This window comes from Manis javanica, chromosome 5 (genome assembly GCF_040802235.1).
Source record: "Manis javanica isolate MJ-LG chromosome 5, MJ_LKY, whole genome shotgun sequence".
Taxonomy (NCBI): Eukaryota; Metazoa; Chordata; class Mammalia; order Pholidota; family Manidae; genus Manis; species Manis javanica.
Window position 1 is genome coordinate 24003369 of NC_133160.1, and position 17760 is coordinate 24021128.

The following is a 17760-nucleotide window of genomic DNA, read 5'->3' on the forward strand; positions in this document are numbered from 1 at the left end:
GGGGCCGGAAGGAGTCTGGGAGCAAGTGAAAGCATGACTTGATATCCAAGCCTCAGCTCTTGCCCTTGCCCAACCCCAGACCCTGGCATGGCCCTGCCTGTCTTGACGCCTCAATTTATCCATCTTAAAAGTAGAGTTGGTGAGAATGGGAAAGAACTTCCTCCAAGGGGAAGTTCCAGAGTCAAGCTGGACCCTGGGAAAACCACTCTCCCTGCTCTGTGAGGTCACAGTGCTGAAAGCTCCACTTGTGGGCGGATTCCACATGGAAACTTGCAGGGAACACTAGGAGGTGGCAGCAGCTGCAGCCACTTCCTCCCCACCAGCTCCCAGAGAACTCTCCCACCACTCCCGGTCCTAGAGAAGGACATCGATGCCACGATCCCCAAGGAGCCCCAGGGACCTGTGTGACCCACCTGAGGATGTGGCCTTCACCTCCAGGGAGGCCAGGGTCAGGAGGTGAGGACAGCGGCCCTTCCCTCTACCCAATCCTTTGCAGTTAACAAAACACTGCCCCTCTCTCTGCCCTCTCCTTGGAGGTGAGTGGACATTACCAACTGCACTTTACAGATACTGCAGCTGAGGGCAGAGAGGTTTGACGGTAGCTTTCCTGAAGTCTCCCAGCCAGGAAGTCGTGGACACTTGTCTTTTCAGCCTGTGTTTATTGAGCACCTACTGTGTGCCAGGCTCAGGGCAGAGTGCCAGGAGCATGGCATTGCACCAGATGGATGTGCTCCCTGCCCCTTGGAGCTCGCAGTCTAACAAGGGAGACAGGTGGCAGAGGAGGAAACATGCATCTTGGCCATTTATGTGTTGGAGGCCTCTGGTTGCAGGTGGTGGAAATTCCAACTCAAAATAATGCCCACCTTTGGGCCCCCCCAAACGGGGTGTATATACCAAAAGCATATACAAAACAAGTCACTGGAGTGAGGGGAGAGAAAAGTAGACATTTAGTTGTATTTTTTAGCTCATCCTCTTTTATTTTATATTCCTCAAGAATGTATAAATAACTTTGTACATTTGAAGCAGTAAATATGTGAGCTCACTTGGAGATAGCTGTATGTGTGGTACAGATATACAATTTCTCAATAAATAAGCTAAATACATTGGGGGGTATAATAACAAATATTTAGAGACCGCTGCCTCAAGAAGTAAAGAAAATTCGTTATCTCACATACCCAAGAGGTCCCGAGATGTGGGTGGCTCCAGAATACATGAATCCTTCCGTTCTGCAGTGTTGCCCAAGGCCCTGGTTCCCCGCTTCTGTTGGCTCCTCACAGTCTCGGGATGGCTACCACAGGCCCAGGGGCACACAGAAGCACAGCCTACTTGGGGTGGAGAGAGTGGGTATTGCTTCCTGTGGGTCTCATTTTTAGCAAGGAGAAAACCTTTCCCCAAGGCCAGGACCCGCCATGCCGACTGCCCACACCTCACCTGTGGACTCCCCCATCTTTAAGCCGACCACAGCAAGGGGGGCACCGGGAGTTCCACAACAGGCGGAGACTGATCAGGACTGTCTAAAATCAGTCCTGGGGTGGGAGAGGACAAGGGACCAAAATCAGTCTTCTTCCGGTAAGGGAAGGGAGTGGCTTTTGGGTGACAGCCACCTGTGCCTGCCACAGACTGAGTCCTTCCTCAAGACACCTGGGTTTGGGGTCAGTCCAACCTGGGTATGTCCCTGATTCAAAGGCTGGTGGTCTTAGGCAAACCCCTCTGCAACTCAGTTTCTCAGTCTGGGGGACACCATATTCCTTGTAAGCTGTAAAGTGAGATTGTGAATCTTGTCATTCCCAGGGTCATGCAACAGCAGCGGAATGCCTGCAGGGTGACAGAGGACTGCTTGACAAACAGGAGTGAGCAGGGAGGGGGAGGGGAGCCTGGGGGTCTTCCTGGGCAGCAAAGTGCTAGGCTCACAGACATCGGATGGGCAACAAGGGGTGGGCTAGGGGCAGGGGTGCCTGCATCAAGCTCGGGGTGCTCCCCAAGTGTCTTCAGGCACCAAGTCCCCAAGGCTGGCAGTGACACCATCGCCCTGTGCTCTCACAGATGACGCCCTCCCGTGGCCTACAAGCATTGGCGCCCCAGCCCCAGGCCTGACTAACAGCATCCTGGGACATATGTGTATGTATATACTGAAAAGCCATCTTGGCCAGCAGCGTGGGCCTGGCGGAGGGCCCAGACTCAGGCCAGGCTGACCCGGGTGGGTTAAGGACTTTACTGGGCTGCAGGGGAGGGAGGGAGCTGCAAATTCAGCCCTGGAAGCTTCTCCATCAGAGCGGTCAGGGTATCATTCCAAGCAGGATCTCTTGGTGGTTGGGGAAAGGGCATGGGTGGAGGAACTAACCGCCAGCCCTCCCCTACTCTGCCTCTAGCCTGGCTTCTGTGCCAGGAGGTCACCAGTGAAGTGACAGGACTGGTTCAGTGCAACTCACCCTCACTTCAGCAACATGGTTCTGACCACACCCTGAAGATCCGTCTTCCCCTTCCAGGGTTACCAGCCCATGCTTACCCTTGTTTGTCTGCTCAGTCATTTATCCAACCATCTGTCCACATATCCATCCATTGTAATATCCATGTGTCCCCCTAGTCCACCCATTCATCCATGCCCCACGTCATCCATCAGTTCACCCAGGTGTTTGTTAATATTCACATCCATCCAGTCATCAACCCATCCATCCTCTCAATTGCCCGTCCTCTCATCCATCTTCCTTGTCATCCACCTCCAAGCCATTCTTCTTACCCATTCTTCCATCCATCCATGTATCCTCCCACCTACTCATTCATCTTGAATCCCTACTTTTGGTCTAGCTCCAGCTGGGCAAGGCTGGCCACCCAGGGATGAACTAGATAAGGACCCCACCCTTGAGAAGCTGCCAGTGTCAGGGAATGGGCATTAGCATATCCCACACTGTCTTGCTCCTTAGTCACTCTTAAGTACCCATTAACTACCAGTGTAGGTAGTTAATAGGACCGGCACTCACTGCAAGCTGGTGCTCCCTCATAAGCAGAGCAGGGCTGTCCTGGGCTTGGCTAATAAGTCAGGGGTGTCTCCCAGCTCCAAGACTGACTTCCCAGGATAGTCAGCAAGTCACTGTAGGATAACAACAAGGGTGTAGCTACTTGCTGCTCTCCTGTGTCCTCTGCAGCCTGGATCACCCGCCTGGCCTCCTTCCTGAGAACTCAAGCCCACCAAATTCTATTCAACACCTGCAGGTGAGCAGGAGCAGAGGGAGGGAGAGAAATGTGGGCAGAAGCTGTGCAGCTGGTGACCATAGAAGCTCCCTCTCTGGTTTGAACCTCCCCCCGATCATGAGACCAGATGAGCCGCCCAGAACCTGACTTTCATCAGATCTGTCACCCTAGAACGCATCGTGGCTCCCCACTGCCCCAGCCCGCCAGCCGCAGCCTCCTGCGATCCTGTCCTGACCTTCCTTCCCGAGCCTCCCTCACTCTGCCTCCTGCTTGGGACTCGCTGGGCTAGCAAGGCTAGGTGTCTCGCTCCTCGGGCCCTCTATTCCCTGCCCCACCTCCACACCTTTGCACATGCTGGGCTTCCCATTCCTTCCCTTTCCCTTCCTGTCCATGAAAACTCTTCTGAATTCCTGCCCGGCTTTCTATCTCATTCCTTCACTTAAAGTTTATGTTCTAAATGTTTACTTGCTGCTGCTCTGGGCCCAGACTTTGGCAGACACCAAAACAGTGCCAAGCTAGGGGTGCTGGGCTGTTGACTCTGAAGTTTGTGGGAGGAAGGGACATCTTAGCTGAACCCCAAAAGAAAGTGACCACTGTGAGTGGATCTCTGATGGCCTTAAATGCCAGGGTAAGAAAAAAAAGTGCCCAAATGCTCATTTTCCTCTGGGACCCTGTGGAGACATAGACCATGGTCAGCATCTTGGAGAGGCCGTCACTGCCCCTTAGGGTGGGAAAAGTGTGAGGGCCAGGCCAGGACTTGCCATCCTGTGCCAAGTCCTGCCTCTCCTTGACCACTGCTTCTCTCTCTTCCAGATGCAAGATGCTCTTCCAGAAGCTCATGGAAAAGACAGGTGTTCTGGTCCTCTGTGCTTTTGGTATGTCTCCAGGGCCCTGCCCCAGCACAGGTGGAGGTACCTCTGGGCTTTTGCCCATCCTGGGAGGGAAGTAGGGAGGGCTCTGGCACTGGCCATGTGGCACTGGGTGAGAGGCTGCCTCTCTATGAGTCTCAGTTTCCCCATCTGTAAAATGAATGTTCCTGTGAGGATTAAATTAGAAGATGGCCAAGAAATTCTTTTGAAAGCTAAGAAAAACTCTGCAAACTGTAAAGTTCTCTCCCAACCATATTACAATAATCACTACTTCCTTTTCTGGGTTTCTGTGGCTTCCCTCCAACCACCACCACTACCTCCCACTGCACAGGTTTGTTTTCTCAAGCAGGGAATCTCCTCCCTCCACTCCGTATTCAAGTATAACTGCCAGGGGCAGAGGAGGGAGAATTTCTAAGGAAATTAGGAATTCCTAAGAAACTTAGCTGAACAAATAAGGGTTTTTAAAATAATAGCTATATGGAGCTGCATTTCACATACCATAAAGATGGCCATTTTAAAGTATATAATCCAATGGTTTTTAATATAGTCACAAAGCTGTGCATACATCACTACTATCTAATTCTCCCCACCCCAAATGAAACTCCCCAGTCCCTGGCAGTCATTCCTCACTCCCTCTCCCCCAAGACCTAGGCACCCACTCATAGATTTTCTGTCTCTATGGATTTGCCTATTCTGAATACTTTATACAAATAGAATCAAACAATATGTGGCCTTTGTGGCTTCTTTTACTTATCATGCTTTCAAAGTTCATTCATATTGTAGTTTATATGAGCATTTTATTCCCTTTTATGGTTGAAAAGATTCCATTGTATGAATATTCCATTGTATGGATATGATAGATATTAAGGTTGTTTCTGATTTTTAGCAATTATTAATAATGCTACTGTGAAAGTTACTGTAAACATTTTTGTGTGGACATGTGTTTTTAGTTCTTGGATATAAACCTAGGTGTAAATTGCTGTGTCATATGGTAACTCTATATTTAACTCTCTGAGGAATACCAAACTTTTTTCCAAAGTGTTAACATCATTTTGCATTCCCACCATCAATGTGTGAAGTTTCCAATTTCTCCACATCCTCACCAACATTTGTTATTACCTGTCTCTTATTTTAGCCATCCTAGGGGGTATGAAGTGGTATCTCACTATGGTTTCTATTTTATTTCTTTAATGATTAGTGATGTATTTTGATCTTGCATCTTGTAACCTTGCTGAAACCACTTATTACTATTGACATTGGGCAGGGCATCCAGTCTTGGATACTTTAGGGTTCTATATGCAAGATTATGTCACCTGAATCTTATTTCTTTTTATTGACTAAGTCACCTGGCTAGAACCTCCAGGACAATGTCAAATAGAAATGGTAAGGTCAGACATCCTTGTCTTATTCCTGATCTTAAGAAGAAAGCACCCAGTGTTTCACCATTAAGTATGATGTTGGCTGTGGGTTTTTTATAAATAACCTTTATCAGATGAGGAAGTTCCATTCTATTCCTGGTTTGCTGAGCCTTTTATCATGAACAACAAATAGGTTTTAAGAGCTTTTATAATGGCTTGAATAATGGGACTTCAGGCAGCATGGAGATCATAAAGTTCAGGGAAGACTGCCCTCTTCTCTTCTCTTTACTATTATCCCCAGTAGGATTAGGACAGGGGAGGGAGAGGAGACATGGATTATTTCATTTATGCGATAGACTTTGCATATATGATAGCATTTGATCATGAACTAGACATTATCATTACTCCCATTTTACAGAGGGGGAAACTGATGTATGGAGAGATTAAGTAACTTCTCCCAAAATTGCACAATGCTAGTAAGTGGCAAAATTGGGTTTTGGATCCAGATGCCTTGACTACAGAGCCTAAGCTCTTAACCTTTCATCTTAAACAGCTCATTTTCATTCCCCTGGTCCCACAGGATTCTGGGTGTTTTCTATGCACTTACCAACCAAAGTGCAAGTCTGGCAGGTGAGTGTGTGCCTCCTCAGGCCTCGCCCCCACTGACTGGCCTCGCCTCAAGCAGCCAGGATCACCTCTATAAACTCCTCTCACTCTCACCGGATCTGGACCCTAACCAGTTCCTCACTCCTCCCGGTTCCAAAGCTCTGCCTTTGCCATGCTACCCACCTGGAACCCATCTCCTCTACCAAATGGTGACTTTCAAAGACCAGACGCAATTGTCCCTCCCAGAGGATGCCTCTCCTATCACTCACTCCCAGAGATGACCCATCTCTCCTTTATCAAGGCCCCCACCAAAAGCAGTATGGGGAGAACAGGGAACACATTTCTCTCTCTACTCAAGGCAGTTTGTTTTTCTGCACAAATGAAGTGAGACCATTTGCTTTGTGGTTCCTGAGGAAGAAGGAGGAGGAAATCAGTGGACAGTGCTCCCTGTCTGAGGACAGCAGAGTCTCAGAAGGCCGAGAGAGAAAGGCCTGATGAGCCTGTTACTCCCTCTCCTCTTCTCCCCTTATGAACTCCTTCATCTCTTTCAAGATCCAGCCAAAACGTCACCTCCTCCAGAATCACCAGGCAGAGGTGTCACATTCCCCTCTCTACCCCCATGAATTTCTATAATCATGAATGCAATTTTCTGTAATCATAACTATTTCTCCTTACTATAATGGGAGCCCTCAAAAGCAGAGCAAGGTCTGATTCATTCCAACAATATCTACCTCATGGTCAGGCACAGGGCTACTATCAATTTGGGAGGACTGGATGCCCATATGGGAGTGTGAATTTAGGGAGAACTGATGGGAGGATGGAAGTGAAGTATGTAGGGATGGGAGAAAATGAATGGGAGAAAGGGGTCATGGAATGATGGAAGAGTAAAGGATGAGAAAAATGGATGGATGGGAAGGCAGATGGGATATGTAGTTGGATGGATGGATGGATGGATGGATGGATGGATGGATGGATGGATGGATGGATGGATGGTTGGATGGTTGGATGGTTGAGTAGGAGGTTGGATGCATGGGATGGTAGATGGATGGACTGATGAGAGAGTGGATGGATGTATTGATGAAAGTGTCAATGGATAAGGTAAGGTAGGTAGATGGGAGGATATATGGACAAGAAAGGTTGGATAAATGAAGTAGATGGATGGGAAAGGGTGGATGGATGGGATAGTGGATGGTGGGAAGGTGGATGGTTTGATAAAAAGGAGGGTAAATTGGATTTGGATAGACAGTAGGTGGGTGGAGGGATGGAAGAGTAAATACGGAGGTGGATGAATGGATGGATTTGTGGCTGTGGGAGAATGGGTAGATGAAGTTCCATTGGGCCCAGATTAGACCATCTGAAGGATATCCCTTGCTTTTCTTAATACCCCACCAGGATGGCAGCATAAATACTCCACTGCAGAGCTTGAGGTAAGAAGAATCTGCTAAATAGTCCTATTATCACCTAACAACCAGAGATATATCCAGGATCTGGGCTATCTTGGCTAAGAATGTGGGCTCTACAGACAGACCAGCCTAGGTTTAAATCCCAGCTTCTATACTTCCTACCCAGATAAACTTCACCTCTTTGGGCCTTTGACTCCTCATTTGTGGGATGAGACATAACACCCACCTTGCTCTGTGTAATTATGGGTATTAAAGATGATGTCAACTGTCTTGAATAATTCCTGGCCCATAGTTAGTGCTCAGCAAATGGTAGCTGAGAAGACATATAACAACAAAATATCACCGGGTGGCAGCATCACTAATTGCAGACAAAATACTCAGATATTTGGAAGGAATAAGCTCATTCCAAGCAGGAGGAAGAGCATGAGTAATGTTTTAAAATAAGAATCTGATGGGTAGGCCCAGGGATGGGCCCAGGAGATTAGGAAGATGTGAAGCTAGGTCTTTGTGGGCTGAACTGCAAAGCAGAAATTGAGGGTGATAATAGCAGCATCACAAATCAATCAGTCCATGTTCTTACTCCTTCCTTGTCAGGATGTACCAGGAGAAGGTGCAACATCACACTGGCGAAATCCAGGATCTCAGAGGTAACATGAGCCAGCTTATTGCCAAGCTCCAGTTGATGGAAGCTATGTCAGATGAGGTGAGATGCTAGCTATTCTGCCCCCAAACACCCAAGTTTTTCTTCTGCTTGATGCCCTGTGTCCTATATCCCAAGTTTTAGTGGAGCTCATCCCCCAATAACTTCCTGGAAAAGAGATAAATAAGAAGTATATTTACCTCTTTCAAATATTTGCATGTTTGAAAACATCTTCATTCAACCCTTGCACTTGGCTGGGTATAGAACCCTAGATAGGAAATTTTGTTTCCCCTGAAATTTTGAAGGAAATCTACTGTTGTGTTCAAGTTTATACTGTTGTTGTTGAGAAGTCTCATGGTACTTTTATTATTGGTTCTTTGTGTTGTTTTTCATTGGTAGGTTTTTGTAGGATATTCTTTTTGTCCCCAGTGTTCTCTATTTAATCTGCTTGGGTGGTTGCTGAGCTTGTTGTATCTATGGGTTGAAGTTTTTCAGTAGTTTTGGGGAATTGTCAGCTATTATCTATTGAATATTGCTTCTTCCCCATTTTCTAGCTCTTCTACTGGGACTTCAATTACATCTGTGCTAGACTTTTAGAGTATGTTCCACTTAATTCCTGTGCTATTACCTGGTTTGTTTTCATTCTTTTTCTGTATGTTCTTAAGTTTTGATATTTTCTATTCACATTTATTCAGGTTCACTACTAATCCTGTATTATGTTCTGTCCAATCTACTGTCAAATTTTTCCATTAAGTTCTTAATTTCACACATTTGCATTGTTTAGTTCTAGAATATACATTTGATTCTTTCCATAGATTTTAATTCTGTGGTGAAATTCTCCAACATTTCATCTATGTTATCCATCTTTTCCTTTATTTAATTTAATATGTTGGTCATAGTTATTTTTAAATATTTCCAGAAAAATTCAATATCTAGATTATCTATGGTCATCTGTTGTCTGTTTTTATTTGGTGGAGTATCAATCATATGATCTTGCTTCTTTAATGTCTAATAACTTTTTAGGGGTTTTTTTTTCTGGATACTGTATACAAAAGAATTGTAGATACTCCAAATAATGATAATTTCAGCCAAAGAGTTCCCCCTTTTCTTTGTAAGGAAGATGAGTACACTGATCACTTCTATGTAGAGATGCATTGAGCTGGTTCAGACTTGGATTGCAATTTGTATAAGAATTAGTCAGGGGTTTTCAGTTTAATTCTTTAGCATCTTATCCATGCAGCTTCAAAAATTTGGCAAATGTTTTGATGGAAAGGACTTAACCATATGTCTGAGACCTCTAAAGTCTCCAATTTTATCTCCCAGCCCTGCATGAATGCAAAATCTCTGATCCCAGTGGCAGCCTTCTCTGCCAGAGGCAAGCTCAGATTATCAGCCTCTAATTGTGCCCACAATTGGTTTAGTGCCCCAAATTCCACTGTAGCTACTCAGTATTGAATAACCACTCCTTCTAGGGCAGCAGTTCTCAAAGTGTGGCCCCCATGCCAGCGACATCAGCATTACTTAGGAAAATGTTAGAAATTCAAATTAATGGGACTCACTCAGACCTACTGATTACATACTTTGAAGATAGGAACCAACCATTTGTGGTTCAACAAGCCCTCCAGGTGATTCTGATACATATTAATAAGAGTCACTGCTCTCAGGCTTTGATCTCTTGCTTGTTTTGTCTTGGGGCCTTCTCCCTCAAAGGGGCTTGGTTTCCTAAGTATTGTAAGACTGGAAAGTTTTACTCTGCCTTTCAGAAACTTTCTAAGTAGCTCTTTAGCCTCTTCCATAGTCTTGGGTTTCAGTTAATATCTTCTGGAGGAAATTGGCCAGATTTGAGACTCCTTAAGTCTCCAGTTTTATTCCTTTAGCCCTATGTGATTGTTAAGATCTTGGTTGTTTTCTCTTTCATCAGTAGCAGCTTCTTGTCTGGCCTAAGCCCAGATCCTTAGCCCATGCTCAGAGTCATCAAATGCTCTCAGGGATTAAAAAAATTGTCAGTGCATTTCAGAAGAGATCTTCCCTTTCTTGAATTTTAGTCCATCTGTCCTCATGGCTTCCATAGCTCGGTAATGGCTCTAAAGTATGATTTAGTAAACTGTAAACTCTCTGAGCCTCAGCTTCCGCATCAACAAAATAGAATCATTGTCACCATCCTGGAACACCCTGGCTGTTCTATTTACCACTGTGGCATAACAAACCACCCCAAAACTTAATGGTATGAAACAGCTAATTGTGCCAAGTGCTTTTCAATTTTTATCTGGCAGTAGAGTGAAATGGCTAAGAGCCTGAATTCTGTAAACTAACTGCCTCTTACCAGCTGTATGACCTCAGACAAGTTACCCTTTTGTGCCTTAATAGTTTCATCTTTTAAAATGAGGGCTATAATAGTGCATACCTCCTGGGGTTGCTGTGAAGCAGAGCACACAGTAGTGGCTTTACAAGTCTTAGCTCTAATCCTCACAACAGCAAGAGGTGGACATTATTGTCCCCATCTTACAGGCAAGACAGTTGAGACTCAGAGGGGCAGTAACTAGCCCAAGAGCCCACAGCAGTAAAGATCTGACTCCAGGCCTCCTGCCTTTAACTTCACTCTGGACCCACATGTGATACTATAGTGGGTGTGAAAGCACTGGGTAAGCCAGTGGGCAGGGTTGGGATGGCTTTCTGTCCCCTGGGCTTCCTCACGGTATAGTGGCTTGGTGGACCTGTGCACAAACCAGCCATGGCTTCTACAGGCAGGGGTAAAGTTAGGGACAAGAGAGTATCCTGGGGCCACCTGTCACACCCGGTGTGAGCATGCATATGGACCATGGCCAGGAAGAACACACTAGTGCACAGTTTGTGTTTTCTGCCTTCTCAGGAGAAAATGGCCCAGAAAATAATGAAGATGATACAAGGAGATTACATTGAAAAGCCAGACTTTGCCCTCAAGTCTATAGGTAAGTGACTCCCCACTCCCCAGTCTGCCCACCTCAAGTTTCCCTCAGAAACTCTTCAGAGGGTGGATTTCAGTTGTGGTCCGGAGCATCTTCTGCTGCTCGGAAGTTCATCCTCAGGGCTAACCTCTACTCCCCAGCTCGTTTTCTTGCTACAGTTTTCTGTTTTCTCTAACGGGGGCTGAGGTGGAGAGAAGAGGACCTCCACCACCCTCCACCGGCTCACCATCTCCCCAACATGGCGCGCAGCAGAGCCACCCCTGTCCCAGGTTGGGGAGACTGACCACATAAAGAACCACCTGATGCCAATTACAGTTGGGAATTGGTGCTTTGGAAAAATAAAGCAGGTGGCTAGAATAGAGGAGACCTGGGCAGAGGGTGTGCAAAAAGACATTTGGTTTGAGATCTGGTGAGGAGGGAAAAGCACTGTGCACCTGTGAGGACACGGCAGGAGAGAGTGACCCAGGCACCCCCAGGCCTAGGGGCTCCTGGGGTCAGAGGCTGTCTGCTCAACCTCACAGGACTAGAGTTTCCTCCTCCATGAAATGGGTATAATAGCAGCCACAGTAACAATGACGAGGCCAACATAGGTAAGAGCCCACCTGCACTCAGCCTCACAGCAACCCTATGATGTAGGTGCTATCATTACTACTATCATTGTCACTATTATTACACCCACCTCCCAGACAACACCGAGGTCCAGAGAGGGCCAACGACTTGTCCAAAGTACTTGCCTGGCACATAGTAAATGTCCAGTCAGGGAGGTTCCCTCCCCTAGGCCAAAGCCGGGGCTGCTTGTCTGAGACACCCCCACCTCCCAAACAGGGGCCTCCATCGACTTTGAGCAAACGTCAGCCACATACAACCACGACAAGGCTCGCTCCTACTGGAACTGGATCCGCCTGTGGAATTATGCACAGCCCCCTGACGTGATCCTCGAGGCAGGGGAAATGGCGGGACAAGGGCAGAGTGGCTGGGGTGTGGGCAGGGGTCTGGGGATAGGAGCTGAAAATAGGTTGGAAAGAGAGCAAAGCAGGTGGGAACCTGGGCTGGGGTTAGGGGTATGAATGGGAGACAGAGATGGGGCAGGGGCAGGGAGCAGAGGAAGGGGGCAGGGGGCCGGGGCAAGGGGCACTAGGGATGTCAGCGGGGGAGTGGGGCAGGAGGCAAGAACTGACAGCAGGGACCACTGGGGAACTGGGAAAAAGCAGGGCACAGGCATACGGGCACTGGAAGCCCCCCTCCAGCCTTCAAGACCTGAAGGTCAGGGAACCCTCAGGGCCCCAAGCATGTCCTGCGCTCCCCCCACTGGTCCAAGGAGAAGGTTCATCCTTGTTACCAGCAGTCAGGTGAGCTTCCTAGAGTTGGTGGTGTTTGAGCCAAGCTTCGCAGACATGAAGGATCTGGCTCATCCAGGAGGGCCAAGGAGGTCGAGGGGAGCCTGTGTGGGATGAGGGATCCATCCCCCTAATCACCCAGCACAGCCCACCTTGCACCTGCCCCTTCCAGCCCAGCATGACACCTGGCAACTGCTGGGCCTTCTCGGGTGACCGTGGCCAGGTGACCATCCGACTGGCCCAGAAGGTCTACCTGTCCAACCTGACCCTGCAGCACATCCCCAAGACCATCTCCCTGTCAGGCAGCACGGACACCGCCCCCAAGGACGTCGTCATCTATGTGAGCACACCCTGGCAGGGAGCGTTGCTTAACTAAGGGGACAGCCTCATAACGGCAGTATTCCAGGCTCTGTGATTAAACATTCTACACAGCTCAAGCAAGCTAGAGAGGCTGGATGGTTAAAGCTGGAGATGGCCAGGGTTGGGGTCAGATTGCAGCCTTCAAGGATAGCAGATAAACAGCTACTCCACTTCAACCCAACCTTTCCAGAACCACTTTAGAGACCATTGAGCCCCCATTTTACTGATAAAGAAACTGATGTCCAGAGAAGGGCCAAGGAAACACCCAAATCATACAAGTCAGTGGCAAAGTTAGAAGAGGACCCTCAGCCTTCTGACTCCCAGTCCAGTGCTCTTTCCTATCCATTAGTCTGTGTGTTGCAATGGAACGTGCCCCCAGAGATAGAGAGCTCCTCATCCTGGGAGGTGTGCGAGTCTCAGCTGGAGAGGGCAGCACCCTCTGAAGCCCAGCCCGTACCTGATACTCTCTCCTCGGTTCTGCTTCTACAGGGCATGGAAGGCTCCCCCAGGGAGGAGGTGTTCCTGGGGGCATTTCAGTTTCAGCCAGAAAACATCATTCAGACGTTCCAACTCCAGGTACCTGAGCAAAGCTGCCTGTGTTGAGCACCTACTGAATGCACACTATCTATGTGCAGGGCTTTACCCAGGGGACCCCACGTCATTCCAACATCCCCGGGACAATGTCACAATTGTGACACTAACCCACTTGCCAGACAAGGAAACAGGCTCAGAGGGATGGACCTGCTGCCCAGGGCCCAGAGTGGGCCCCGGAGGAGCCCCAGGCAGCCACTGGCGGGGCTCCACTATCCTGATCTGCCCCGGGGCCCTCCTGCAGCATTTCCTCTCTGGAATGGCAGATGCTGAGAAGCAGGGCCCATCAGGCCAGGGTTGGGGCCTGCAAACTTAGCGTTTCCATACTGGGAGGCCCCACTATCAGCCCCTCGTCCAACGACAGGTGGGGAAACTGAGGTCTGGAGGAGGAGGAGTTGGGGACAGCAACAAGACAGGACAGTGGCTCCTGGAATGGTCTTGAGATTGGTGGACCATCTAGGCTCGGGAATCAGGCTGACACTGGCTCAAATCCAGACCCACAACCACAGGTTCTGTGTGATCCTGGGACATTCCCTTCTCCTCTGGGCCTCAGTTTCCCCTTGTGTAATTCTCTGGGAGGCTGAGAGCATCCAGTGAGGTCTTGCAAGCCAAGCCCTGCCTTTAGCACTGGGCTCTATTGCCTTTGAGGGTAAAAAGCAGAAGGGCCACACTTACAGAGCATCTACTATGTGCCAGGTGCCATAAGCCAGCCACCCAGCTGCAGGATCTCAGTTTATGCTCAAGACAACACAGGGAAGCAGGTATCACCACTTCCCTCTTACGGTGGGGAAACAGAAACCCAGAGAGGGGGCAGTGGCTTGCCCAGGGCACCACAGCACACACATGCCAGGGCCCCATCTGGGACAGCTCCCCAGGCACAGTGTGTCTGTCCTGTCCTTAGCACCTTCCATCCCAGCTCCTGAGTATTGACTTGCTGTGTGGCTTTAGGACAGTGCATTCACCTCTCTGAGCCTCAGTTTCTGTGCATGGGAAGGTCCCTTCCACTCCCAAACGCCCCTCTGAACAGTCAGAGTGAGGGCCTATGGGTGAGTTGCCCCACGTCTGTGCTTCTCTTGCAGAACCAGCCCCCCCGGACTTTTAGTTCGGTCAAGGTGAAGATAGCGAGCAACTGGGGGAACCCGCGCTTCACCTGCCTGTACCGAGTGCGAGTGCATGGCTCTGTGACCACCCAGACAGAGGCCTAACTAGACCCTGAGAGAGATTAAAGCTTATTCTTCAGCCCAAGTCTGAGTGTCTTTTGGCCCTAAAGAATGAGGTTGGGCTAGCATTTGATGTCTGAGGCCACTGTTAGCAATCTTGATCATGTGCTGTGCATCCAGGCACCCTCCCACCAGTCCTCTGAAGTTACATTTCACAGATAGGGACAGTGATGGCTCCATGCAAAAATGTGACCTCCTAGAGGTCCCAGCCAGCAAATAGCAGCACCAGTAATCAACCCCAGGCAGTCTGATGCCTGTACAAGAATCATCTGCCTGGCTTCAAATCAAGCTCTGCCCCAACCCAGGTGTGACCGTGGGCAAGATCCAGTCCTCTCAAGGCCTCAGTCTCCCCATCAGTACAATGGGAACAGGATTACAGCTTTTGTATCAGATGAGGTGGGAGATGGGAAGTCCCACCTCTGCCCACCACAGTGTGGTTCACCATCACACAGTTTACTGTGTGGCATTAGACAGGACTTTTTCCAAATATAAATATATGGATTCCATTTTGTGCCTCAAAAGACAGTATCAACACAGTAAAAAGGCAACCAACAGAATGGGAGAAATATTTGCAAATCATATATCTGGATAAGGGATTAATATCCAGAATATATAGAGCACTCCTAAAACTCAACAACAACATAACACACAACCCGATTAAAAAATGGACAGAGAACGTAAATAGACATTTCTGGAAAGTATACAAATGGCTGATAAGCATATGGAAATTTGTTCAACTTCATTGATTGTTAGGGAAATGCAAATCTAAACTGCAATGAGATAACACCTCATACACAATAGTATGGCAATTTTTTTAAAAAAAGGAAGTAGTGCTGAGGATATGGAGAAATTGGAGCCCTTGTTCACTGTTGGTGGAAGCGTAATATGGCACAACCACTGTGGAAAAGAGTATGGCAGTTTGTCAAAGAAAAACAGAATTACCATATGATCCAGCAATCTCACTTCTGGGTTCATACCCAAAGTAATTGAAAGCAGGGTCTCAAAGAGGTACTTATACTCCCAGGTACACAGCAGCATTATTCGTAAGAGCGAAAATGTGGAAGCAACCCCAGTGTCCAACAACAGATGAAGGGATAAACAGAATGTGGTGTATACATACAGTGGAATATCAGTCAGTCTTAAAAAGGAAGGAAATTCTTCATTCTGCTAGAACATGGATGAACCCTGGGGACATTATGTTAGATGAAAAAAGCCAGCCATCAAAAGACCAATATAGTAAGAGTCCACTTATATGAGATACCTAGAGAAGTCAAATTCACAGAGACAGAAAGCAAAATGGTTACCAGGGGCTGAGAGTAGGGATGACGAGAGTTAGTGTTTAATGCATACACAGAGTTTCAGGCTTACAAATTGGAAAGCGCTCAGGAGATGAATAGTGGTGATGGTTGCACAATTATTATGAATGTATGTAATACTACTGAACTGCACACTTAAAATGGTCAAGATGGTAAGGTTTACATTATATGTATTTTAACACACTAAGTAGCAGTGGAGGAAACTCCTGCTGTTTGATGCTCCCAGGTCACACTCGCCCTCCACGGTCCCCACAACCTGGAGGGTTTGAGCAAATTCTCCCGGTGTCCTGGATGGACACTCATATCACCCACAAGCATTCCATAATGCACATGTCTGTTCACACCCATCGCCTCTTCTCCTCCTCACTACAGGGACGGAGCATCCCCAGGTGAGGAAATGAGAAAAGAGGTGGCACAACTTCCTAAGGCCACACAATAAGTCATGGTGACCAACGCAGACCTCCTAGGCCCCGAGTGCTGGCCTTCCCTTCCCCTCCAACCCTTCCCATGTCAGTTCAGATCCCAACAGGTTCGGGCGGACTGGCGGGGAACCGTGAGTGGAGAGCAGGATTCCTGAGTTCTGTCCCAGCTGGGCCCTGAGGGCAGCCTGGCCGCCCACACGCCCCAGGCCCACAGAGGCCATCACAGACTGCGCAGCAAGGGCGGTGGCAGGGGGCACTGAATCCAAGGGGATGCTTATTCTTCACGAGGAGCACCCACTGCCTGGACTCAGCCCCTGCCCAGGTTCTCCTCTTTATTCATGCTGGATCTCCCTTCACCTACCCTGCACCCCACAGCCCATCCTCCAATGTCAATAGGCCCTGGGCTGGGCATTAAAATTCACAGTGCACTTGAATAACAGACAAGGAGACAGGCCCCTGAGAGGGAACCAGCCTCACCCAAGGTCCACCGCAGAGACCTATTCAGTTCAGCATGGGGCAGGGGTCTGCTCTGGCCCAGAAGGGGCTCCTTTCTGGGGTAGCATCTGCCAGGAGAAGAACAAAGGTTGCCCCCAGTCCTCTCTCCCCCCACCCCCATTTCCAGTCCACAGTGCACAAGCCTGGCCACCAGCCCACCCACTGGACTGGAGCAGAGGAGTAGGCAGCCAGCCAGGGCAGGAGTCAGCTCTCTGTGGTGACCGAAACAGAGCCGGAGGTACAGAGTGCCAAACCGCCCCCAAAGGCCCCAGAGCGGCGCCTCCGATAAACCCAGCTCCAGCCGCGGGATTTGAGCTAATCCCACTAATCTCTGGCTGCCAGGTCGGTAGGGCTGGGGCAGGTGGTGGGGCCTCAGCTCCTCCAAGATATTAGTTCCCCTTATCTAGTGATGGGACCAAGCCCTGGGCCCACCCCTGCCTGTGCTCGCTCACTGTCAGGCCCAGAGGAAGGCGCCCTCCTAGCCTCAGTTTCCATGTATACTTCCAGGGGTTCCTTGTCCTCACCTCTTCCCCACCAGACGTGGACTGAGGCCCCCAGGATCCTGGTGGGAAGGGCCTTTGTTAACTGCGGTAATGGGTATAAAATCCTCACACAAAGTAAGGGAAATATCACGTTATTCCTCAAATCAAACCCACTTCCAAGCTCCTATGTGCACAGCCAGTGGGAAGTCCCACAGGGTCATTTTCCAGGTCACTCTTACCCTCCCAGGGCTCTGGGGGTGACTCAGTCCCAGAGAAGAGGGGCCGAGGCTGCCAGTCACCAAGCATCATGGTCATAGGCAGGGAGTGTCCCCTGGAGCTCCCCACCCACCTCTCACCCATGGAACCCAAGGGTTTATGGGAAGCTGCAGGTGGCCTGGAAGGCTGGCCCAGACTCTGAGCCCCAGGAAGCCCTACACCTCTCCTGGGTCTGTGGACACACAAAACTGCTCCTCCTGCTCTGTTCAGTTCTCATTCACCGGCCCTGGAGCAGCTCCCCGGGGCTGGGC

At 48.9% G+C, this 17760-nt stretch overlaps 1 protein-coding gene across 2 annotated transcripts; it reads left to right on the plus strand.

Moving 5' to 3' along the window:
• The first annotated feature begins 242 nt into the window (after positions 1 to 242).
• On the plus strand, positions 243 to 14535 carry SUN5 (Sad1 and UNC84 domain containing 5). Of its 2 annotated transcripts, XM_073238091.1 has the most exons (13): positions 243 to 456; positions 1792 to 1850; positions 2044 to 2118; positions 3144 to 3210; positions 4003 to 4064; positions 5997 to 6046; positions 7415 to 7449; positions 8020 to 8128; positions 10935 to 11013; positions 11836 to 11951; positions 12520 to 12687; positions 13197 to 13283; positions 14378 to 14535. In XM_073238091.1, the coding sequence occupies exons 1-13, from the start codon at positions 371 to 373 to the stop codon at positions 14501 to 14503; spliced, it is 1119 nt and encodes a 372-aa protein (XP_073094192.1). In that variant the 5' UTR covers positions 243 to 370; the 3' UTR covers positions 14504 to 14535. The 2 variants fall into 2 exon arrangements, with proteins under 2 accessions (XP_073094192.1, XP_073094193.1); XM_073238092.1 differs by lacking the exon at positions 1792 to 1850 and having other exon boundaries at positions 272 to 456.
• The last annotated feature ends 3225 nt before the right edge of the window (positions 14536 to 17760 follow it).

Excerpts from the sequence above, each read along its gene's own strand:
- SUN5 (XM_073238091.1), top strand. The coding sequence starts at position 371 with ATGCCACGATCCCCAAGGAGCCCCAGGGACCTGTGTGACCCACCTGAG. Across the intron at positions 7,450-8,019 it reads ACTCCACTGCAGAGCTTGAG|GATGTACCAGGAGAAGGTGC; the intron begins GTAAGAAGAATC and ends CTTCCTTGTCAG. Across the intron at positions 8,129-10,934 it reads TGGAAGCTATGTCAGATGAG|GAGAAAATGGCCCAGAAAAT; the intron begins GTGAGATGCTAG and ends CTGCCTTCTCAG.